This window comes from Brachyhypopomus gauderio, chromosome 11, assembly GCF_052324685.1.
Source record: "Brachyhypopomus gauderio isolate BG-103 chromosome 11, BGAUD_0.2, whole genome shotgun sequence".
NCBI lineage: Eukaryota > Metazoa > Chordata > Actinopteri > Gymnotiformes > Hypopomidae > Brachyhypopomus > Brachyhypopomus gauderio.
In genome coordinates, this window is record NC_135221.1 from 21,651,734 (window position 1) to 21,675,660 (window position 23,927).

The window sequence follows — 23,927 nt, forward strand, 5'->3', positions numbered from 1 at the left end:
GGCCAGTCCTCCGGGGTGTGGGGGCACTGCGCATGTTCCTACAGCCGGGTGGACATGTAGCGCAGTCGGGTCCGATTCACTTCACATGTCGCCTGTTTCACCACTGGAGGTTGCGGAATGAACCCAAAGGATAACCGGGCGGAATAAAGAGAGAGGCGGACCGAACCGGGCTGTGGTTCCCTGCGTGTGATCACATGCGAGGTGCGTTGTGGCCGTCGTCTCCGCGCCGGCTGTGTTGCGGTAGGATATGATTATTTCACAGTCATGTAAACGGACCTGGTTCGGATCTGCTGGGATCTATTGGGATCTGCTGCGTTTCTACACTCCCTCCATATAGTCACTGATTTAGCCGACGCCCTGCTCGTCATTAACGGGCCTTTTCCTTATGATTTTCTTAACTTTCGCTTCTACTCGACACGCATAAATAAATAAATATGTCTGTGTATGTAAGATCCGCGTGTCGATTCATGAGACGGGTTCTGGTTAACTTACAGGACAGAGAGGACACCTGTGTGTATACGACTATACGGTTAAAACGTTAAACCGGTCCGCTTGAGCGTGGACGCAGCTGAACGGCACCAGGCTGCTGTGACCCAGAACTGAAGGAGTACGTGGCACCGTGTATAGTATGAGGCAGTCTTTGATATTTGGTGTATAAACCGTTGGTATCTAGCTTTGCCACGTACGCACTCGTAATGTGAGCTCTAGAGAGATGTTCACATGTTTCACCGTACAAAAACTTATCAAGTCTGCTTGAGGTACGTTTACTCTGCACCACATGTTCTGATCTGTGTGGTGCTTGTGTATACAGTATAATTAGCTTTATTGTGCCTGCTTTAAAAATATACGGATTATCCCAGGACAGTTATATACACGCCACTCTTGTCTATGTAATGGTTAAGAAAACGTTCCTGAGACATAAATGAAGGTTATCATAGTCCAACACTGCCACCCAGTCTGCTGAGCTGAGACTGTTATTGTCAGGTCTCCAAGGTAAGGCTGCTACCGTGTTGTGGATCAGCCCTCCGTGTGTAATAACTAGGCTGTTCACAGGTTTAATAAAAGGCTGAAGTGCCGTTAAAGGCCCAACACACGTGCCAAACACTGGAAGAAATTTGGGGGCAGCTAAGAAATAATTCTATTCTGTCTTAGACTTGTCTTGTAAGATAATACTTTGGTTCTGGGTGTGATGAAGGTTTTATCACAGATGAGAGGAAAGGGAGTGGTCACAGGAAATCGAGATTCCCTCTTTCAGCATCTTTTGTCTGGGAAGGGTTCAGTTTCCTCTGTGCCCCACACCCTGTGTCACCCTTTCAAACGTTGGCCCAACGCAGGACACCCCAAGGGCCTTTCGCACTCCGTGTCTCATTCAGATCTGTTGGCCTCGTTCTTTTCTGTGGCTTCTCTGTGCCGTGGATGTGTGGCAACGCAGTGTTTCTCAGGAAAGGTAACCCAGGACTCCTGTTGGTAGAGCATGACTCTAGAGACCGCCGGCGCACGGACCCGGAAGGATCGGAGGGGACAGAACCGTCAGGACCAGGTGACCAGGGTCTGAGATGCAGGGTGGGTTTATGCGGGACAGGCGACGAGGTTTAGGGAGGTCTGGAGGGGTGGGGGGGGTTTTGTGCGGGACTGGCGAACAGGACTGGAGGGTGGGGGGGTTGGGGGTGGTGGTGGTGGACGCCCCATGCGGGAGCAGCTGTTGAATGGAGGGGAGAGGAAGGAACCAGCAGCCACCCATCTCAAAGAGTCATTGTGCGGCACAGGGGCCCTGGGCCAACGGGTGCCTGGCACTGATGGGACTCTTCACCCTCAATCCCACAGCAGGATCTCCACTTATCATCCCCTACGAGAGAGAGAGAGAGAGAGAGAGAGAGAGAGATGTTTGCTGTATGCTGCGATCATCCTGACCAATGTCAAGTGTTTCTGATCTGTTTCTGCTTTGATGAATGATTCAACAAATGTAAACAATTTTGTTTAATAATCAAAATAACAAAATAATTCACGTCAGTCTTCTCAATATTTCACAAGGTATACTGCAATTACAATATGTAGCACTTTATTTATAATACAATATTTTGTTCATACCCTGTAAGGGTTTTGAAAAACACATTTACCTCACTGTTAATTAGGCTATAACCAATAAAGCTAAATAGAATTTATTTAAATGAAAATGCAAAACGTTGCCTTTGATATATGATATGGAAAATGGTATTGATAGTATGGAATTGACATGTATTATCTGCTAAGTACCTATAAATACCCATTAAGTACCCATTAATGTACTTGAAAGGGGTTTCAAATTCCAGTGCTGTAGTGCTATTTTAATTGGTTAAGAATTTGTGCATCATGTTATTTTTTGGTACCCCTCAGGAATTACCAATCGATTAGTGTTCATGAATTAATTAATATTAACTCTCATGGTAGAGAGAGAGAGAGACAGATCTTCAGACAGTGGTGCTATTTTGTGAGTTTTTCTCTCACTCTTTCTGAAACACCGTCTCCGTGCGTCCCTCTCGGCCGACATAATGCAGGCCCGTTCTCATAGCACGACACCGTGTAGGGAGACGTGTGTGTGTGGTCTGAAACCCTGGGCCTGCAGCAGCTCCCCACGCGAGGGGCAGGTGGTTCCACACCGTCTGTCTGGCGCAGAGCTGCGCTCCACAACGCGTCGCAGGCCTTCCTCGTGTTTCCTGTTTACAGCTTGGGCTGCGTTTGTGCAGAGGAGTAGGAGGTTATTGACTCCAGATGGGAGAAGCAGCCCGGCCTTAAACGCAGACCCAGCCGTGCGCTACACCACGGCCTGTTCTGACCGCTCGGGTTAAGCCAGAGGCCCGAGTGTCTTTGTCTTGACCAGATGATGCACTGAGATTGTGCAGAGGTCAAAAAATGTCCAGATATGAAGGGAAAAGTTATCTTAGTTTGTCCGAGTTTCTTGGTTTAATGGTTGGACTTGGGTCAGTGCCATTTTAAGATCTATGGCATTGTACTGGAAGGACCTGGCTGTGGGCATGTTGCTCATTTTGAATGCATTGTTGGAGGAACGTCAAATATGTTAGTCATTCACTAAAATAAATCTTTCATGAGAAAACAATTTTCATACCAATATGCCTGCTAACCGGAATTGTAAACATGCACAAATGTGACCTTTTAATGTAGTTTAACGAGGCCACTGATGTGCGAAGGGTGTGAAACTTATGCCAATTATATTTTTACATACTGTTGCAATATGTTTCTGCTCCCACCTTGACAGGTGTCTTTAGTCCAGTGGCTGTGATCCTCCATCCTGACTAAGAAGCAGCGTAACGGCTTTGCATCCTATTAATATTCAACATTGTCCCTTAGGGGTTGCTGTAAATGAAAGGTCTCTTCAGCTATGATGACAGATCAGCACCTCCCACTTCTGGAGGCCACACCCATGCTGGCTGAGGTACCCTTCCTCCCGCCCGTGCTCAATGGGGACGCCATGCAGCAGGTGAGTTCTCCAGAGTGACATGTATCATCTTAACAGCTAGATTCCCCAGCAGGGAGTTCACGTTTTATTTTTAAGCAATGACCTGCTTGAAATACACACTCGGAGAAAGAGTTGCTGACTTTTAAGTCAATCACTATTGCTGATCCAAGCTTAAGGAACTTTAGCCTTGAGATTGCAAAGATTGGAGGTTTGACAGAAGACTTTAAGCTCAAGAATGCCTAGTTATTTTTGCAGTTGAAACAGAGCTAGGCTAAACAATAAGATGATAAAATCCCTGAAAGTCCCATCAAAGGCATAGAAACCGCTAATAGCAACGCAGCCATGACCCAGTGGACGTTGTGATTTGACAGGTTGAAAGAAGGTGCTGTTCAGTATAAGCTAGCTAGCTAAAATGGCTCAGTGGGTTTAAGTGGTATGGGTACAGTTATTCATGGCATAAATCTCTTCAGATTTTTTCAGCTTGTGGGAGTTCATACAGTGAATGTGTGTTTTACGTGTGGGGGATCGGGAAGGCGGATGAATGTGTGGTGTATAATGCACTTGACAGAGATTTCCTGTCACATCATTGGCCTCAGTATTCACCAGGTTCATGAAATGGCACTTTTATCCCATTTTTCTTTATCCCATTTTCTAGACATTCTCTGTCAGTGGTCCTTATAAAGTAAACAGCAACAGTTTAGATTTTTTAAGTAGGCTGTTTGCTGTTGGTTGTTTTTTAAGACCACTGGGAGTCCCTCTGTGGTAGTGACAGAGCAGTACCTTATGGCCAGTGTAGTTTTTGAAAGGAACATTGCAAACAAGGACATTTGGATGTTACTCACAAGCAAGTCAAGTTTGCTTACATTCAGAAATAGCAGCAATATACGAAATAATAGTGGCATATTGTACAAAACTATACACTCATTCATACTAAATAACTACAATGCATTCCAGAGCTAAGCAGTGTATTGTGTGAATTTTATTTTCTAGCTCTTGTTAGGCAGAAAAATGTAGTGAAGCTTGCAGCATAGTGCAAATATAAGATTTTATGTCATTTCAAGTTGGGCTATTCACTGAAGTGATAAACTAATTGCTGCTAATTAATGGCTAAGCACTCATTTGAAAGACAGCCTAGTGAATAATAAACGTTGAAGCATAATATCAATTTTGCTTTTGTAGCTGTAAGTACAAGACATGAAAATGTTTGTACTAACAAGTAAAAAAAAATAGATCATGTGATGGTAACAATGTTAACTTGAACAGTATGTTTTGTTACTCTTTGAAATGTATGCATTAAACTATGTGTCGCTAAGCAATTCATTGTTAGACACAAAGCACTGGTAAAAAAGAAAATATTTACCCATTTGAGAGCACTTCATTTGGGAACTGTACATTAACAAGTGTATTGTGTTACTTTGGCTAACACCTGGACGCTCTGTTCTTTTGCTCTGTTCTATGTGTGGATGGTTTCTAGAGTAATTAACTCTTCCATACCACTGGATGTCAGGCAATTTAACGGCCAGTATGTCTAGACAACTTATTTTACGAGTGCCTGACCTGACTCTTTTAGACTTAACATTAATTATTAACATTTGTCTGCTAATTATTAAAACGGAATTGGTTCTGTTATTCACCTCCGGGCTCATAAATCCTAAATGGTGGGAGGTTAGGATAGGATGTGTTGCTGTTGGGTGAGGGAGTTCTTCAGTGTGAGCTAGGAGCCTGCCGTGTGTGCGTGAGGGGGAGAGGGTCCGGGCCCCCAGAGGGGGACGACCGGCGGGGCAGAGCTCTCGGAGCGGGGCTCGGGGTTTTGGGGTTAGCCAGCCCTCCAGTAGAGGAGCGAGGCGTCTGCATTCCTCACAGCCACACTCTCTGCCAGCAGCGTTTCCAGTAAGAGGAGGCGGGGGTGCGGGAAGAGTACACATCCGGAACTCAGTCCTGATAGCCTCCGCTGTTGGGAGGGTGTTTGAGTGTGTGTGTGAGGGAGAGAGTGTGTGTTTTTGTGTGAATGTGTGTGCGTAAAAGTGTGAGTGAGGCATCCGTGCTTGTCCCTAATTGTGTGTTCTGCCCATTAATAGATGAATGTAAATCATTAGTTAGATAAGAGGGTTTTTTTTCTGCATATAGCATGTGTAATAATTTTCTAATTGTGTTTTAGGTTCTGTAGAACTTCAGGAAGGTGTAACATCTCTATAATAATTTATGCTTGTGTAATGCAAGATAAAACTTTAAGCCAGTTCTTCGTTGACGCATGAAAATGAACAATATGATGGAATTGCACATTTCTGTAAAATTCTTTACAAATTCAGCATCACAATACATTGAGAAATGTAATGTTACACGGCTTCTGCGTTATGTATGTTTCTGCATACGCTTTGCCCAGTTGGTGTTCACTTTGTAGAAAACTGCTCTCTTACATAGCAGCAAGAAAGGAGTTTGCTTCTTCCTTGTGTTCATTCACGTCTCCCCCTTCGGAAGAAAGCCACATTCCGAGCCTTTTTCCCGTCGTTTGGCTGCCAGATCAAAGCCTTGTGGGCACTTGCAGGCCACACAAAGAGCAGGAATGAGAGCTTGAGTTAGGCGCTCTGCTTTTGTGCAACTTTATCTCCTTGAGAGCGAATGTCAGATTACCCTTGAACAACCTGTGTCACTGCAATCCACTGCGTACTCGGCCACTCTTGAAGGAGGAGGTGGTGGTAGTGGTGGTGTTCTGGGGGGGGTCACATCACCCTTTTAGCTGCAAGACCCCGGACTTTTTCATTAAGCACCCTAGCGTCCCGATAGATATCCTTCCACTGCAGAGATTTACCCCTGTGATTAAGTGCAGGACTCTTTCTTCTGAACTGCTTTAAAGCACGTGTGGTTATCTGACTCAGACCGGGCTCTTACCAGGCTCCCTAGCTTCTCACGCATTTTACCAGAAGTAGGTCCTGGGATCGGTCAGTTTTTGGAATTGTGCTGATGTTGGGACGTCGGACGAGGATTTATTTGGAACCACACAGAACCGTAGTGTAGATGGAAAACCATGCGGGTGGTTCTGTGCTCGCGTACCAACTCACCCTGTTTAGAAGTGTGCTGTGACTTAGTGCTATGGACCAGCGAGCTCTACACCCGCGTGACTAGTCTGGGCCAATCGGCTTGTCCCCTGTTGCTCCTTCTCATTGATGCGAAGGAGTGAAAATATTTACCCAGTACCCTCAAGACTGCTGCCTCAGCCTAAACATATTGTGACATTGGTTTCTATTGTTTGGCCACATGAGTGTGCAGCTCATCGTGGTTTATGTTTTGGACTTTTGATTGGCCAACACTCTTCCCACTTCCTGTATGTGCGGCATCCTATTGGTTTGAACTTTGAAACAGCAGGTTCCTTGCTTGAGTCATTTGTTGGTCTCTGAGGAAGCTCGTGCAGTCCCAGCACACACGTTCAGCGACGCTACTAAAGCCGGCGTCAGTACACCATGGCATATTCTTCTCAGTATTGCCAAGACAGCATAGAACCAATTATGTCTTTTTAAAGGGGCACCAAATTATGCGAAACTAGACACCAATATTTCTGTTTCTGTGTCTATAACTGTGTTTACTGCCAGTGCTGGTGGTTCAGACATGCTTGTTAAGGACAGTCTAAGATGTTTTAAAGCAGATCTGAAGATTTTAAGAGTTGATGCCACCGCCTTAAATCCAAACGGGAGGGAGAGAGAGAAGGAGAGATAGAGGGAAAGAGAATGATGAATGTTGTCCAGCGGTTGTGCGCTGTAGCACCTTCAGAGTCTGTGTGTACAGGTCAGTTCTGGTGTTCTTGTCTCAGCGTTTCTCTTGACTTGTACGAAGTGTTGAAGCAGTATATAGAAGCAGGCTTTACAAAGACAGCTACATTCTTTTTCCCTTACTGTTTATTGAACCTTTCATAATATTTGAAATCTCAAAAAGTTAAAACATTTGTATAGTATTCAGTAGCTTTTAGCTTGCTAGGAAGAACATTGATCAAATTAGAAACTAAATAAGTTTAGTTCAGTTAGTGTTGGGGTTAAATTAATGTTTTTAATTAGTCACACTCACACACTGTTTTGCACTAACGCTCTCCTGCTGATATGATGGGTGCTACAAGGTTTTTAGGAAATTATCAGATGATCCTGATGTGGCAACAATGGTGTCCCTGCTCTTCCCTCTTCTTCTTTAACCCCTCCCCCTCCCTGTCCTCATTTCCTAGCCCCGCCCCCGGCTCCAGCTCCCAGGGCTGGCAGTGGCTTTGGGGGCTGGTGGGTACATTCCTCACATACCTCAGCCCCTCTTTCACTGTCTGTATCCTGCATTCCTCACATACTGCCCCCCTTCCTCGCCCTCTTTCTCAATGTCTCTCTCTCCTTCTCTCTCTCTCTCTTTCTCTCTTTTCATTTTTCAGCACAGCTTTTATATCTTGCTTTCACTTATTTCTTCCCCCCTGTATTCTGCAGTTGGGCAATATTTATACGGAGAGAAGCTAACAGAGGCAAAATATCAAACGCTTTCAGTTTTCATTTCAGTATCAAAAGCTTTGTTTAGTAGTTTGTATACATGCTTTTCATGGCATCGGTACATGGGCCCGGCGGGGAAGCGGAGGGGCCACAGAGCGGTGCGCTACGGTGCTGGTGTCCTGGCTGCGTGAAACGCCCGTAGGGAACGTGTGTGTCCACGTGCACGCGCGTTTGTAGAAGGGCAAACAGCAGGGACGGTGTGCATTTCCCACGGAGGCGCAGTGTTTGTTGAGTGGACCCACAGCCCCTGTGCACACACACACACACACACACACACACTCACACTCAACACACACTCACTCCACAGGGAGGGGAGGGTGTGCGGTGAACGCTACGCTCTCTTAGAGCAGAGCGTTTCAACAGAGACAGCTCACGCCCCGGCGGCTAACTGTGCTCTGGCCGCACGTCTGGACGGACGGAAACCGCTCCACCGGTTCCAGGAACCGGGACACAGACAGCTGGGTTTGTGATGGCAAACGCCCTGATGATTCACACGTGTGTGACGTGAGACTGGACGTCTCACGAAGCTGCACGTCACTACACACCACTATAATGAAACTAGAACTACAGTTTGAGTTAACATTATTATTACAGTTTGAGTTAACATTATTATTACAGTTTGAGTTACCATTATTATTACAGTTTGAGTTAACATTATTATTACAGTTTGAGTTAACATTATTATTACAGTTTGAGTTAACATTATTATTACAGTTTGAGTTAACATTATTTATCCACTCCCCTCAATCTCCAAGCGCTTTCGCTGATTGCATGCAACACTGACCTTCTTTATTAAATCCAGAAGGTAGTGGTGAGGCTTTAATGACACATTAACTTGCTGAAACACAATGCTGTCTTTTTGCTGAGCATGCTCATTTAAAGAAACTGCAAACCTTCTGTCTCTGAAGGTGTCATGCAGCCAAATGCTACAAAAACCCAATTGCGCCAGACCGTGTGTATAGGGTCCAATCTTCTTCAGAGACGTGCTGCTTCTGGTGTTGGTTGGTAATGGCATGTGGTTTGGAGCAGCTGGTGTTTCTGGTTGGGAGAAGTGAAGCTTGCTGTGCCTCTGAACGGGGTTTTTTTAACGACTGGCCTTTGTTTGTTTAAATTTGTCTTTATGCAGCTAACCACACGTGGTGTTTGTGTCTGAGTGGAGCAGTCTGATTGCTTGCTTTGTTGTTTGTTTACATCCTGTCCAGATGATCTTGGTCCAGGTGAATCCAGGAGAGACATTCACTATACGTACAGAAGATGGCCACTTTCAGTGCATTACAGGTAAAGTTGACACACACAGACACACACACACACACACACACACACACTCGAGCCGCAGCAGCAGAACCTAACGTTACATGCTGGGCTTTTCCAGGTCCAGCACAGGTGCCCATGGTCTCTCCTAATGGAACCATGCCTCCTATTTTTGTGCCTCCAGGTTACGTTTCTCAGGTATTGTCCACCTTTCCCTTTCATGTCTCCCGTTATCTCAGCTGTGGCCACGTCGTTGAACCGTGTTGTGTCCTCGTGTGTAGGTGGTGGAGGAGAACGGCGTCCGCAAAGTGCTGATTCTGCCCCACAGTCTGGAGTTCCAGCCCTCCCTGGGCCCCTTCCCGCAGTACGGGCCGCTCTACGGCCCCCCCCACCCCGCCCTGCTGCATCACCCGCAGCTCTACCACGCCGACCTCTGCCCCCGCTACGTCCACCAGCTACCCACCTTCCCTGTCTACACTGAGCAGGGTGAGAGCCCCACCCCCCCAAGAGAGGTGTCCCATTCGGATTTACTGACTCAGCCCCTAGTGCTGTAGCAGGTGGTGCTAAGTGTGTGTTTGTGTGTGTTTGTGTGTGTGTGTGTGTGTGTACCCAGATGTGATGTGCCATAATATGTCGGTGCCCGTCTGTGAGGAGCGTTCGGTGAAAGTGCAGGAGCAGATGCAGCGGAGGTTAAAGGGCGGGTACGGGGGCGGGTACGGGGGCGGGGCCAGTGCATCCCCACACGTCCACAGTGGACCTGGACCGTTCACTAAAGGGGCCCAGGCAGCTGTAGCCAACGGCCTCGGCAAGGGCCGCACAGGCTCCGCCCCCTCACCCACACCCCCACGACTGAAGCACTCTGGCAGGACCAGATCCACACCCCCGACAGACTGTGACATTAAAGGTGAGTTATTTGCAAAGATACAACCTTGCTCCACGACCCACACACACACACACCCGCAGGTGCATGACCGTGATTCACTTCCTTGTTATCGCCGCAGACCCGGAAGAGGAAGTGAGGCGTGTGTGGGGGCTGCTGTCCACCGTATGCAAACCAACAGTGAGTGTGGCGCTGCCCGACCTCAAGCCCGTGACCTGTCCCACTTCAAGCCCACTTGTTTGACTCTTTCTTTGCTTTGTCCCTCGCTCGCTCCCTCCCTCCCTCTCTCTCGCTCTGCCGTCCAGGTGGGCGGAGTCACGTCCCACTCGGCGGTCCTGTCCTGGCGGCCGCCGGTTGCCGTGGCGACAGACGGGGAGGCGCGGTCGACCACTTGCGCTCACACTGGCTTGCTGCTCAGCTACGAGCTGGCCTTGTCTCAGAGCGGCACAGACGGAGACTTCACGCCCGTCTACCAGTGAGCTCTGGCCTTGCTCTTTCCATACACACACACAAACACACACACACACACACACAACATCGTGACGTGTTCGAGCTTTTCATATACTCAGTGTTACTGAAAACCCCATGTTTCCTAAGAAGCTTCAGTGTTTACATTCATTATGCAATGCCAGTTTACTCTGTTTACCGTAGAAACCCAGCAGACTTAGTCCATAATGTTTCTCCGTTATTCCAGAGGGAAGGACACTACCTGTACAGTGGAAGACCTCAGACCAGCCACGCCCTATTACGCCAGGTGAGCTGCGTTCACCGCTCACGTCGAGCGCGTACGCTTCGCTCCGTGCTAACTCCCCTCCCCTCTGTGTGTAAAAGGGTGTGTGTGGCTTGCAGCTCAGTGAAGGGAACCCCCTCGGAGACGGCTGCTTTCACCACGCTGTGCGGAGTCCCGGACGTCCCTGCTGTCCCTCGCCTCGTCCATCGGACCACGACCTCCGTCACTCTTCAGTGGAGGGTACTGCCGTCATGACGCCCCTTTTCATAACCCTTCAGTACCCTAGACCTGAAGTTACTCAGTGACCTTATCACATAATACGTGCCAGTTCCTGACTTCTTCACGTTTGTTCACACCAGTCACCCAACGACAACGGCGCCAAAATCACTGCGTTTCACCTGGAATACCATGAGGTGAGGGGCCAGTTCCTAAACCTTCTTTCCGGCCTAATGATCTGTGTTACTGTGGTCTCGGGCTCATCTCATCTGTGCACTGTGTCAGCAGGGAGATCAAAGTGCATTTAAAGAGGTTTACAGTGGCCTTGCCAAGCAGTACAAAGTCATGAGACTCACGCCTTCAACAAAATACGCCTTCCGACTTGCTGCTAAGAACGATGTAGGAATGAGGTGAGTGGCCTTTGTGTAGCTCAGATCTCAGGTGTCAGTAGTGATCTCTGCTTTCAGCAATCTTGTTCAATGGATCATTCTTGGATGTTTCAGAATCTAGTATACGATGCATAAAAATGCATGTTTCACATTATATGGGGTGCTTGGGTAGATGGAGATGATGTGTATGTGTGTGTGTGTGTGTGTGTGGTCTCCAGTGCCTTCAGTACTGTTGTGAACTGCTGCACGGTGGCCTGCATTGCCTCTCCCCCTGCGCCCCCATCCGCCGCCCGGCTTACGGAGGCAGGAACGACGTGGCTGAGTCTGGAGTGGAGCGCCGCCTGTGGGCCAACCAGCCAAGACACACTTTCGTACATTCTGGAGATGGAGGATATGGGTGGATCGGTGAGTAAGTGGCAAGCATGTAAGAGATCTCCAGTGAAGATCCAGTGAAGATCCAGTGTCATTTCTGAGACATACAGATTGAGAAAGTATCTATGATTTAGATTTTTTGATTTATGATTTTTTATTAGTTTTTTATTTATGAATTGATGGTAAATGCATAAACTATATGTGCTATATGATTTACTTATTTCCAAATCAATCCAATCATTTCCAAAACTGCATATAGATAGTGCTGCAGATAAACTGCTATAGTAATAATAAATCTTTATTATTGCTTTATTCATCATTTATGATAAAATACAAACTGACCCATGCATAAAATTCACCTTCCTAAATGAAATGGAAAAAATTTAGTTGTTGGCCAAGGACTAAAACCGCTGTTCAAACAGGGTGATGTGCAGTATTTGACCCTGGCTCCAGAAACCCCAAACCCGATGCCCACATGTGACCTGACCCCAGTGGGTGCCCACGTGTGACCTGACCCCAGGAGGTGCTCACGTGTGACCTGACCCCAGTGGGTGCCCACGTGTGCCCTGACCCCAGTGGGTGCCCACGTGTGACCTGACCCCAGGAGGTGCTCACGTGTGACCTGACCCCAGTGGGTGCCCACGTGTGCCCTGACCCCAGTGGGTGCCCACGTGTGACCTGACCCCAGGAGGTGCTCACGTGTGACCTGACCCCAGTGGGTGCCCACGTGTGCCCTGACCCCAGGAGGTGCTCACGTGTGACCTGACCCCAGTGGGTGCCCACGTGTGCCCTGACCCCAGGAGGTGCTCACGTGTGACCTGACCCCAGTGGGTGCCCACGTGTGACCTGACCCCAGTGGGTGCCCACGTGTGCCCTGACCCCAGTGGGTGCCCACGTGTGACCTGACCCCAGGAGGTGCTCACGTGTGACCTGACCCCAGTGGGTGCCCACGTGTGCCCTGACCCCAGTGGGTGCCCACGTGTGACCTGACCCCAGGAGGTGCTCACGTGTGACCTGACCCCAGTGGGTGCCCACGTGTGCCCTGACCCCAGTGGGTGCCCACGTGTGACCTGACCCCAGGAGGTGCTCACGTGTGACCTGACCCCAGTGGGTGCCCACGTGTGCCCTGACCCCAGGAGGTGCTCACGTGTGACCTGACCCCAGTGGGTGCCCACGTGTGCCCTGACCCCAGGAGGTGCTCACGTGTGACCTGACCCCAGTGGGTGCCCACGTGTGCCCTGACCCCCCATATTCCCCCCACACTCTCCCCACCTTTCCGCAGACCACTGACCACAAAACTCCTCTTCCTCCGCTGCTAGTTGAAGGAGCAAAATGACGATGTTGTGGAAACTCAAACGCACAAACGACCTTATGGTGACCTCGGCATGGTTGAAACGTTCGTAGCTGGTTGGATGACGCTGCTGGGTGTGTTTTTCTCCCATCCAGAGCTGTGGCTTTCAGATGAAGCACAAAGGGGAGGAGCCGTCGTGCACGGTGAGGGAGCTGAGGAGGTTCACAACCTACCGATTCAGGGTGAGTCCGTGGGCCGAGCCTAATTAGATGCCGGCAGCTTGCAAATCACAAAGCACAGGAAGATGAATCTCCATAGCTTAGCTCAAATTTTAGATGCTTTTATGCTGTTTACGTTTTACTGGTACACCTACCAGTGTCAGTTGGCAGGCGTGTGCGCATGCTGAGGTCAGACCTCTGTTCTCACCAGTGTTGCGAATAACGGCGTTAAAAATAACGGCGTTAGGTAACGGCGTCATTTTGTCAGTAACGGGATAATATAATTAATTACTTTTACTGTTGTTACAACACCATTGACGTTACTGGTCATTAAAAGCGGTGCATTACTATATATCGATATACTAACAGTAATGCGAGCGGACCGCTGACCAGGCTAGTGAGAAGTAACAGATCTCGATAGGTTACAGTTCTCGGTGTAACACCTGTTTAATTTAACAAGTCAGTAAGCGATTGGCTAAGGCAGCGTTATGGTAGCCAATTAGAGCCAGTGTTTTTACACGCACACTGAAGCACGCCAGTGCAAACGGAGAAGAGGCAGAAATAGCGAGTCAGGAGCAAGCCGAAGAAAAATGTACATTTTCAAGGTGGCAATATAAACATTATTTAAGAAAATACTTGAAGTTCCTGAATGTCTACCAGACTGGGTATTTGATTTATTTCATTAAGAATAGAGGTTTTATTGTTAAGTTTACTTCTGTTGTGAACAAACCAGATGTCTCAGGTTGAGATAATTAAATTTAATTTGATAGATGTAAATGCACTTTATATAGTGTAACTGTTTACTTTTGCTTTTTTTTTTTTTTTTTTTAACAAAGATTTGGGAGTTTAAAGGATTTTATCCTGCACTGGTCTGTGGATGTGCAATAAATATCAAAAGTTAAACACCTTTCTGATCTACTCATTTCAACCTGATTTCAACTGACTGTGAAAACTGCTTTTTCAAAAAATCCTTATTCATTGGCATATAACTTTTTTTAAAACTGTAATGCAAATAGTTACTTTCCCTGATAACGAGTTACATTTATTATAGAGTAATTCAGTTACTAACTCAGTTACTTTTTTGAACAAGTAGTGAGTAACTATAATTACTTTTTTAAAGTAACGTTCCCAACACTGGTTCTCACGCGTGTCTTTGGGTGGTGTAGGTGGTGGCGTCCAGCTCAGAAGGTCACAGCCAGCCCAGCGTGGCGGTGGAGTACAGGACCCAGGCGGAGCAGCCTGGCCAGCCGGGCCGGCCAGTCCTGCACGGTCCCGCCGAGGCACACAGGCTGCACGCCGGCTGGGGTAAGATGCCACACCGCGGGGCAACACTGCATGACACACACAGACTAGATTGAGCCCAGACCTCTCACGTGAAAACGTTCACTTGGGTTCAGCAACGTGTGTTCACGTGTTTTCAGAAGAGGAGAATCTGTCAAAAATATCATATTTTTAGCCTTAGTGGCCTCTTACATCTCTTGGCTTCTTTGCTTGAATTTCAGAGGCCCCAGAGGATGATGGGGGCGCCCCAGTCACTGCCTATGTACTGGAACTTAGTCACAGTGGTGAGAGATGATTTCTGCGTATGCAGCCACTCTTAGTAATCACATTCTAGAATCAGGATGGCATTTTTGTTGATGTACCGTGTGTGTGTAGGAGATGAGTGGGACGTGGTGTACCATGGGCCTCTCAGACAACACGTATGTGAGGACTTGCGGGAAGGAACATGGTACAAGCTGCGGGTGTACTGCCGTAGTCAGGGAGGGAGGAGTGAGGTAAGGCCAGCAGGCGAGGGCACAGAGGGTTATTGGAACACAGCCGCATCCTGCTGTTCACGGTGGGAGTGCCCGTGTAATCCTCAGGTGAGGCACATCTCCACTCTGTCCTCCTCAGGTATCCGAGAGCCTGTCTGTCAAGACGGCACCTCTGCCTCCTGGACCGTGCCAAGCCCTGCGTGTGACGGGGGGGGCCACGTCCTCACAGATCCCTCTCTCATGGGGTGAGCGCCAAGCACACACTCTCACTTTACACTTGTAAGCTTGTAAGATGTTTTACAGACTACATTAACTGTAGTGAATGATGGCATAGCCTTTCATATAAATCAAGACAATCCTCCTTTTTTGCTTGATGTTCTGTGCCTCAGTACAGTACATTTGCAGGTAAATGGCTATATATACTCAGGAAAATGGTTTCACATGTAATAGTGTGGCACACAGACCACTGGGACAACATGAGGCAGCGGTGGTGGAGTAAAACTTGGACTACATCTGTGTGCTTTCCAGCTCCACCAGCATGGGATGGTGGTGCACCAGTGTCCCAGTACTGCGTAGAGATGGCCCAGTCAGCCGAGACGTCTCAGGAGCAGGTGTTCCAGGGCACGGAGACCCACTGCACTGTGGGCCAGCTGCTGCCTGGCACAACCTACCTGTTCTGGGTGAAAGCCTCCAACTCCGCAGGGGTGAGCTCTGACTAACCTTCATATTAGTCGTGGTAATGGTCGGTTGACCAGGGTTTGATTCTTAATATAGCAGGTTTCCCAAGGTCACAGAATTCATCATACACAGGTCGGGCATTTTGTGGGTGGAGGGGGGTAAAGGATGTACAACTCACCGGTCACTATTAGGTACACCTTGCTAGTACCGTGTTGTAGAGGTCTGCGCGGGACTGCTTTTTTAATCTCGCTCCCGCCCGCTCCCGCTTGTTTTAGACCCGCTCCCGCCAAAAAATTGCTTGTTTTAGTCCCGCTCCCGCCCGCAACGGCCAAAAAAATCACTTACCCGCCCGCCACATACACATTTCTGTCGCCCCCGCCCGCAATCCTAATATGAACTGAATTAATTAGATTTAGTACTTGAAAATTTCTTATGTATTAATTAAAACAGCAATATAGCGATGGATCGCGCTGTCCCATTTCTTACCACAGTCCAAACACATCCCGTTAGGTGACGTACACCAACACTTTCTGACATGTATCACAACAAGCCAATTTCCATCTCCATTAATTACAATGGAATATGACTTCCATACATCAGACTTTCCTGTAGTTGGCTTAATTGTGGTGTATTCGCCTGTTTTAATTTTCCACAGCTGAAACTGGTTGACCGTCTACAGCAGGGGTCGGCAACCTATGGCACGCCGAGGCATAATCACTGGCACGCGACACGCTGGACCAGCATCAGCAAAAATATATATAATTTAATATAAATTATTATATTAATGGATTATACTTTCGCAAGTGACCGTAGCGCGCGACTCCGCACGCACACCTCGCGCGAACGGCGGAGGCGTTTATACTTGGCGATCGATCACGATATAATACTTAATTTGTGTCCATTTACACCTCCCCCCCTCCTCGGTCAACAATTTAAACTCGCCGCCATAGTGGCACACTCATTGACTGGACATGTTAAAGTTGGCACTCCATGCCTCAAAGGTTGCCGACCCCTGGTCTACAGTCTCTGCCATTTCTGTATCAAAATGACAAAATGACGCACACTTCATGTTCACGCGATCAGTTGCTTAGCCAATATTTTGAATTAGTTTATTGCTTACTTACTGAATGATTAGTTGTTTTCGTCCTGTTCCTTATGCATGGAAATCATTGTGTTGTTATTATTATAATTTTCTAGACTATTAATTTGTGGGATTTTTCTACATGTATATGTGGTCCCGCTCCCGCATCGCCTGGACTAATTCAACTCCCGCTCCCGCCAATAACAATTCAATTCTGTCCCGCGCCGCAAGATATTCTGTCGGGTCCCGCGGGATTACCGCGGGAGTGCAGACCTCTACCGTGTTGGACCCCCGGTTGCCTTCAGAACTGCCTTAAATGCTACCCGGTGTGGTCTTCTGCTGCTGTGGCCCATCCACCCGAAGGTTCGACGTGTTGTGTGTTCAGAGAAGCTCGTCTGCATGTCTCGGTTGTAGCGATTATTTGAGTTACTGTTGCCGTTCAGCTCGATCCAGTCTGGCCATTCTCCTCTGACCTCTGGCTTCAACAAGGCATTTGCACACACAGAACTGCCGCTCACTGGATGTTTTCTCTTTTTCGGACCATTCGCCTCCACAGTGGGGTGCTCCATCAGAAATGTGCCCAGCCAGCACAACACCTGGTGTCCCGGAGCAGTGCAGCCCCCCCCATCTGGTGCTGACCACGCCCACCAGTGTCCTGGCTACCTGGGAGGTGAGCAGACAGCCGGGCTGACGTGGTTCTGGCGTTTCTCCATCGTTTCTCTCGTCCTCACGAGCGTATCTGTACCGCCCGTTCTGCAGAGCCCGGCGTGCAGCGGGGAGGAGGAGTGCGGGTTCGTGCTGGCGTGGGGGGCGGGGGAGGACGCTCTGGAGGTGCTGTACTCCGGCCCCTCCACCCAGCAGGAGGTGCCTGACCTGCGGCCGGCCACGGACTACTACTGCAGAGTCCAGGTAGGGGCGGAGGGCTCCTGGGGGCGGCCCAAGCAGCCCGGGGGGGAGGGGGGGGTTAGGTAGAAACAGAGGCATGCGTAAATGCAAAATAAAGTGACTGTCCTCTCTAAAAACACAGGCGGTCAACGCTGTTGGGGCGGGCCTCTTCAGCAAGGTTGCCATGATAACAACCCCAGCCTCGGTCCCAGCCGCTGTAGAGCGAGTGGAGCAGGTGTGGGGGGAGCCTCTGGGTGTTGCTACGGCTGCGACCTCTCTGGCTCTTCGGTGGGAGGAGCCTCAGTGCCACGGAGCAGAGATTACTGGCTATAATATAGACTTTGGGGAACAGCTCCCCCTATGTGTAGATAGGACCAACTTCCACATACTGGAAAATCTACAGCCAGACACCACATACAGGTAAGACCGGGAAGTCAAGAAGTGTAGCTAAAACGATGTTGTCGACTTACGGATTTGTTTATGGATCTCTTTATTTTGTGGTGGTAAAGTATGTCTTGTTGGGGCATCTCCCTGTGTGTCAGGATACGAGTGGGCGCGGTGAACGCTGTGGGGGCCGGCCCCTTCGGCTCCGCCCTGAAGCTGAGGACGGCGGCCACGCCCCCGGAGCCGCCGCTGCTGGAGTGTGTGGTGGCTGGCCCTCAGAGCCTGAAGCTGAGGTGGGGAGAGGGTCCCAGCCGGCCCCCGAACAGCCGCAACACACACTACTCTCTGCACATGCTGGCCGCAGCTGACAGGTACCCACATGGCCCCTGACCTGCAGGGCATCAGCTAGGAGCAGTGGTGTGAAGTGCTGGAAAGGTTGTTATGCTTAGATGTATGTAACTCACTCTGGATTAGAGTGTCTTCATCCCAGCAAGTGGTCGCTGATGCTACATGTCAGTAGTCATAGTGTATTTACTGTAATTATTAATAAATTGAGTACATGTGTGTTTCACATTTTGTCGGTTGCAGAGTGCATGAGCGTGCGTTTCTCTCCTAGGCCAGTCTGCATCTACAGCGGACCCTGCCGCACATTTAAAGTGCAGAGGCTATGTGAGGCCACCGCGTACCAGTTCAGCATCCAGGCTCACGGCGAGTCTGGCCCGGGGCCCCTCTCTCCACCCTACACCTTCAGCACCACCCGCTCACCCCCGCCGCAGCTCAGAGGTAAGCCGTCAGAGCTCGTTTTAGCCCCGCCCGGCTGCGTTTTAGCCCCGCCTGGCTGCGTTTTAGCCCCGCCCTCGCTGACGGTGCTCCCTCTCTGTTGCTGTGCGCAGCCCTGAAGGTGGAGCCCGCCGAGTGGAACAAGCACGTGGTCACCTGGGAGACGGTTCAGCCAATGAGGGGAGACCCGGTGGTGTATGCCCTGCAGCTGCTGAGGGGGCGGGAAGTGGAGCAGGTGAGGAGGCAGCGAAAACCTCTTTTACATTTAGGGCACTTAGCAGACGCTCTTATCCAGTGAGACTCCGTGCTTCAGTTGTCTAGTCAAAGTGTCCTTAGCTAGTACAAATAAGTCAAAAAATACCCTTGATCGAGATATCTTGAACCAAGTGTCAGTGCTGAAACCTAGAATAAGAGCTAGAATGCTGTGTTATACAGTATAATTCAAAAGTAATTACTAAAGACAAAAATAGCTGCAATTAAAAGATCATTTTTGTGTCTGATTTAGGTTTAACTAGAGTGACCTTCCAAAAAATGTAAAAAACTCAATTTGGAACATTACCTTTTGTAATTGATTGATTATACAGCTAGATTACATCAATGCTCAAGACAGTAAGATATCCATAGGAATTTGATTGGAGGACAAATATGTAACCTTCACAGTAGGCAAACCTGAAAAGACATAAAATCTTTCATCTTTCAAATTCATAGTGAGTTTCACTTTGCTGCCATGCTGATAGAACAACCATCACCAGTGATTCTCTCTCTCTTCTAGCTTTACAAGGGCTCAGCGACATCGTACACGTGGGTGGCCCCGGTTGGGGGTGGAGCGTGTCGTCTGCGGGTCTGCGCTGCCCGTCGGGCCCAGGACGGCTCCGAGCTCTGGGGTCCATGGAGCCTCGTCACGCCTGTGCCCGTTGCCGAGGTGCCCAAAGAGGCCCCTCCCCCTGGTGACTGTCCCCTCCCACACACTGAGAGGGGCTGGCTGCTCGCAGACGAGCCTTTCGCCACCGCGCTGCTCCTCGGCTTTGTGGTGATGGCCGTCCTCTTCGCAGTGCTGCTCCAGTACCTGGTCATCGAGAGGCAGTGAGCAGGAAGGGGAGGGCCAGGGGGCGGGGCCAGTCCTGGCATTGCTGGACTCATCGTGCACACTCACAGCAACTAGCCCACGTACATACTCTGATTTGCCAGGTCCAAACTGAAAACATAAAAAAATTAGTCATTATAATTTCTGCTATTATTGCATGGAAGAAATGGATCATTTATATTTGATGTCAGTAGGTACTTGTCACGTGTCACAGATCAGTCGCAGTGTTCTGTCATGACCAGGGGAAGAAAATGGGACTTAATTCTCTTCTGTATCTGCATATAGATGGTTAAATTGGTAATCTGGTGGACAAATTGTATATTTGTAAGAAATCCAATTATTTGTGAAGATACAGCCCCTAGACAAGGACAGAAATTCAATGCTTTGATGAATTTGGCATACAGTAGCCTTCACTGCATGCCATGAGAAATATCTAAACACCCCTGATAATGGTTGCATTTGAGTTTATTGATACTTTAGAAAGCAAATCTTCGGGTCTGAGTGCTTTTTACTGCCTAAAAAAGATTTTTGCCCATGTGAATGGCATTATTCTTACTTGTATCAGTAAGAATAAAAAGGGAGACAGTGCCAAAGTTGTCATAGATACTGTATATTACGAGTACCCTGGTAAATGACTGGAGTTCAACGTACTCTGCCGACCAGAAATATTTTCACATTTTGTAGAATGCTTTATAACATCATAACCACGACATAAATAATATTTCATTTATCTCAGACATTGGGAGAGCTAGATGTTTGTTCTGCTGTCACCAGTGTGTCCTTATGTTAGAGTATACATACATTCTAGCTATGTTCATGTACATACAGATATGGCAGTGTTGGTTGGATAGCCTATATGGATATGCATTTGTTATAAATGTCTCTCTATTTAGCTCAAACTGAGCATTAATAGTCCCTTTCTGGTCTCCGTGAAGCTTTAAGAGTTTCATTTTATGATTTGCTCTGACGCTTCGTTTCCTCAGTTAGACGTTAGTAACTTCTCACTGTTGGCTCGACCCTGCCGTCCGTCATTAGAAGCTCGGGGGACGCAAGCTCCGCCTCCGGCGCCAAGGACGCCTCCCACTTTGCCTCCATTGCAGAATGAGCTCGGACGAACACGCTCTGTGTTCGGCACGCTCTGTGCTCGGCGCGCTTGCCTGGCACCTACTTTAGCGAGGTGGACGGGGCAGGATGTGGCCTTCATTCTCTGGGCATGCGACCGTTAGCGTTCTCAAGGAGCCCTGACCAGGAACTGCTAATGGCACAACTGGGATTTAAGCCTTTAAAAAAAAAAGTTTATGTTTGTAATTTAACATTGGCCTGAACAGAATAATAGGTTTTATTTAGGTCTAACGTTATCTTACAATTTCTTTGCAGTACTTAAACTTGCTTCAGTTTAAAAAACTACAAATGTGCCATAGAAATATGACCATGAAAGTAATACTTTAGTTTTAAGTTTTAAGAAGTCTTTGATGTTCTGATGCTAGATGCTCCTCTTTTAGCCCATACATTTGGCCTGCATTGATCAATTTATGGAAATGATGGAGTGATCATTTGACCAGAATAAGTCATTGTAATTGTCTTGTTTGACACATTTTATATGATTTTCACAATGTTCCCTTTTAACTCTACGTTGTTCCCATAGATATAGTGCTTTTTTAAAACAGTAAACATTTTAAAATAGAAAATAGTGCTGGATTAAAAAAGACCCAGAATGAAGTGCCTCTATCTGACCAGGGGTCATGTATAACAAATAGGTCACAGTGCCATTATAGAATCTTTGTTTGCCTTTCAACAATTATTGACTGTAATGAAATACTCTCTTCAAGATCAGCTCTCATAGTCAGCCAAGTTTGGTGCACAGTGTGCTCAGGCCAAATTTAAACATCTCTCGCAAAGGTGCCGTTGTTTCTTACCTGTTCCAGTAGCTGTGAACGTCCTTGTAGAGCTGCTAGTATCTTCTCTGATGAAGGAAGCTTTCTCTCAGAAATAGCTTTGCATTTTCTGGACTGTGAACCGTAGACTCTTTGTCCTTCGTATGTTTTGTGGTGCAAAGGCCGTTCTAGGCTGGCTTCGTATCATTTTAAGGTTGAATGCTGCAACTTTGCGCTGGACCATTCTGTTGTGTTTGTTCATTTTCTTTGGTTTTACGTCCTTTTCTCACTGAGTTTTAGGACTATGGGGAATATTCATCGTGTCAGCCTCTGCCTTCAGGGTTTCATATTACTTATACTGCATTGGGGCATTCATATCTTACATCATATTTATGTTTTGGATTATATTTCAGATAACTGTAGATGTATCTCCTTCAGTGTAACTGACATATGAATGTCTTATATTTTGTACCTAATAGAAGTCATCATTCAGAATGCCTTCTAGAAGTGCTGGTCTACAACTCGCATTCCTCCTTATAATTCTTAACTTTATTATGCCAAGAAAAATATTAAACTTGTTACAGACACATAAAAGGTAACATATACTCATACCATACAAAAGTTTTGTGTTGTTTATACTGACAGAGCATGTCATGCAAAATCCATGATTTAATATGAGATTATTGATCATTCCTATCCATAATGGCAGTTTGGAGGAATTTATTTACCGGTAACCATATCACATGACCAATAGTTTAATATAGCCAAAGCCCTGCCTGAGGTCTGCGGAGGGGAGACCTGTTTTAAAAAGGCCGGTGACAAAGTTTGACATTGCTGTTTGTGGCAGGAATGGACATTTCCCTTGAATCCTCCCGGATTTGGTAGAATTGTGTGCTTCACAGAAGCCTTACAGGTGTTTTGTAATATATTAATATACATTACACATGAAAAGATCAAAACAGTTTCAAAGTTTCGTATTCATTTTAGTTTCTTTTGGTATAAAAGTATATGATTGCTGCAAAGCATATCTGTGGAACTCATTCTGAATAAAAATCCAGACAGACATGGATAGCGATGAAAGCTGAGAGTGTGAAACCACTAGTTAACTGCTAATGAATGGTAAATGTTTTCCAACTGTCTTCAGTGCCAGGAATGAGACATTGATCTGATAAATGATGGATGATGAAATGTTCCTTCAAAGCAACCTAGTCAGTTTTTGTCCAACAGGTGGCACTAAGGAGCCAATGAGTGTACTTCATTTTTAAAAAGCATGGTGGGCCATGAGACCATGTGACTATTTTTAAGTCAAAACAGGACTGCTTGCTAATGCTAAAGTTTCTTACATATACAATTTTTAGAGATCTACTATTGCTAAACTACACTTTCTTGTTGAAAGGCTCTGTAGCCATTTGTGATTCCCTCTGCACAAGCTTTAAATCTAGTGTAAACTACTGTATTTCTGCTCTCATGGTGTTTCAGTTTCTGCAAATGTAACCAAAGCTGAAACAAAGACTGTTAACAGGCACCGTTGTTACTGTGTGCACACAGGCCTATTGTTTTCCTTTAATTTTGGTCAGTTTAAATTTGCTTTAAGTTAAGAAAAATGAATGTCATTAAGCATTAAAAGAGGATTCTCTTTGTCCCTCTATGGCTAGCTGCTAAAATAAGTCTGTTGTTTGTTTGTTTATTTTTTTCTGTTTGTTTTTAGGTCCCTGAACTAACTCCCTAACCAGTGTCTGTGTTAGATTGTCTTGGGGGGGAAAATTGAGAAAAAGATTGGCAACATGGACAAACGCATTCAATAGCTTATATTGTGTGCCTGCCTGTACATGTAATCATCTTGTCAATCTACCTTATGAGCTCCAAATCATCTTTTATCATGCCAGTATTTTTAGACCACACTTTTTGATACTGAACATTTTATTTTGAGATACAAAACATACATTCCAAAAAAAATATTTATCTGCATCGACTTCTTTCTTTTTTATTTTTAGAACTCACATTAAAACTGCCATGTACTGTATGTCATAACTGACTTGTAACAATCATAGATAATATATTTAATATGGCAAATAAATTATAGTCATTGTATGTA

At 47.1% G+C, this 23,927-nt stretch overlaps 1 protein-coding gene across 7 annotated transcripts; it reads left to right on the top strand.

Moving 5' to 3' along the window:
- On the top strand, positions 1 to 23,927 carry LOC143527474 (fibronectin type-III domain-containing protein 3a-like). 7 transcript variants are annotated; one of them, XM_077022710.1, is made up of 27 exons: positions 1 to 201; positions 1,433 to 1,540; positions 3,346 to 3,475; positions 9,168 to 9,243; positions 9,338 to 9,414; positions 9,498 to 9,702; positions 9,830 to 10,120; positions 10,218 to 10,276; positions 10,402 to 10,571; positions 10,791 to 10,850; positions 10,928 to 11,066; positions 11,186 to 11,239; positions 11,328 to 11,452; positions 11,650 to 11,836; positions 13,250 to 13,336; positions 14,479 to 14,617; positions 14,815 to 14,877; positions 14,969 to 15,087; positions 15,206 to 15,311; positions 15,595 to 15,770; positions 17,382 to 17,495; positions 17,585 to 17,734; positions 17,853 to 18,130; positions 18,253 to 18,465; positions 18,711 to 18,877; positions 18,988 to 19,109; positions 19,647 to 23,927. In XM_077022710.1, exons 3-27 carry the CDS (start codon positions 3,377 to 3,379, stop codon positions 19,959 to 19,961), a joined length of 3,591 nt encoding a protein of 1,196 aa, XP_076878825.1. In that variant the 5' UTR covers positions 1 to 201; positions 1,433 to 1,540; positions 3,346 to 3,376; the 3' UTR covers positions 19,962 to 23,927. The 7 variants fall into 7 exon arrangements, with proteins under 7 accessions (XP_076878825.1, XP_076878824.1, XP_076878823.1 ...); XM_077022711.1 differs by lacking the exon at positions 1 to 201 and adding an exon at positions 226 to 240; XM_077022712.1 differs by lacking the exon at positions 1 to 201 and adding an exon at positions 263 to 758.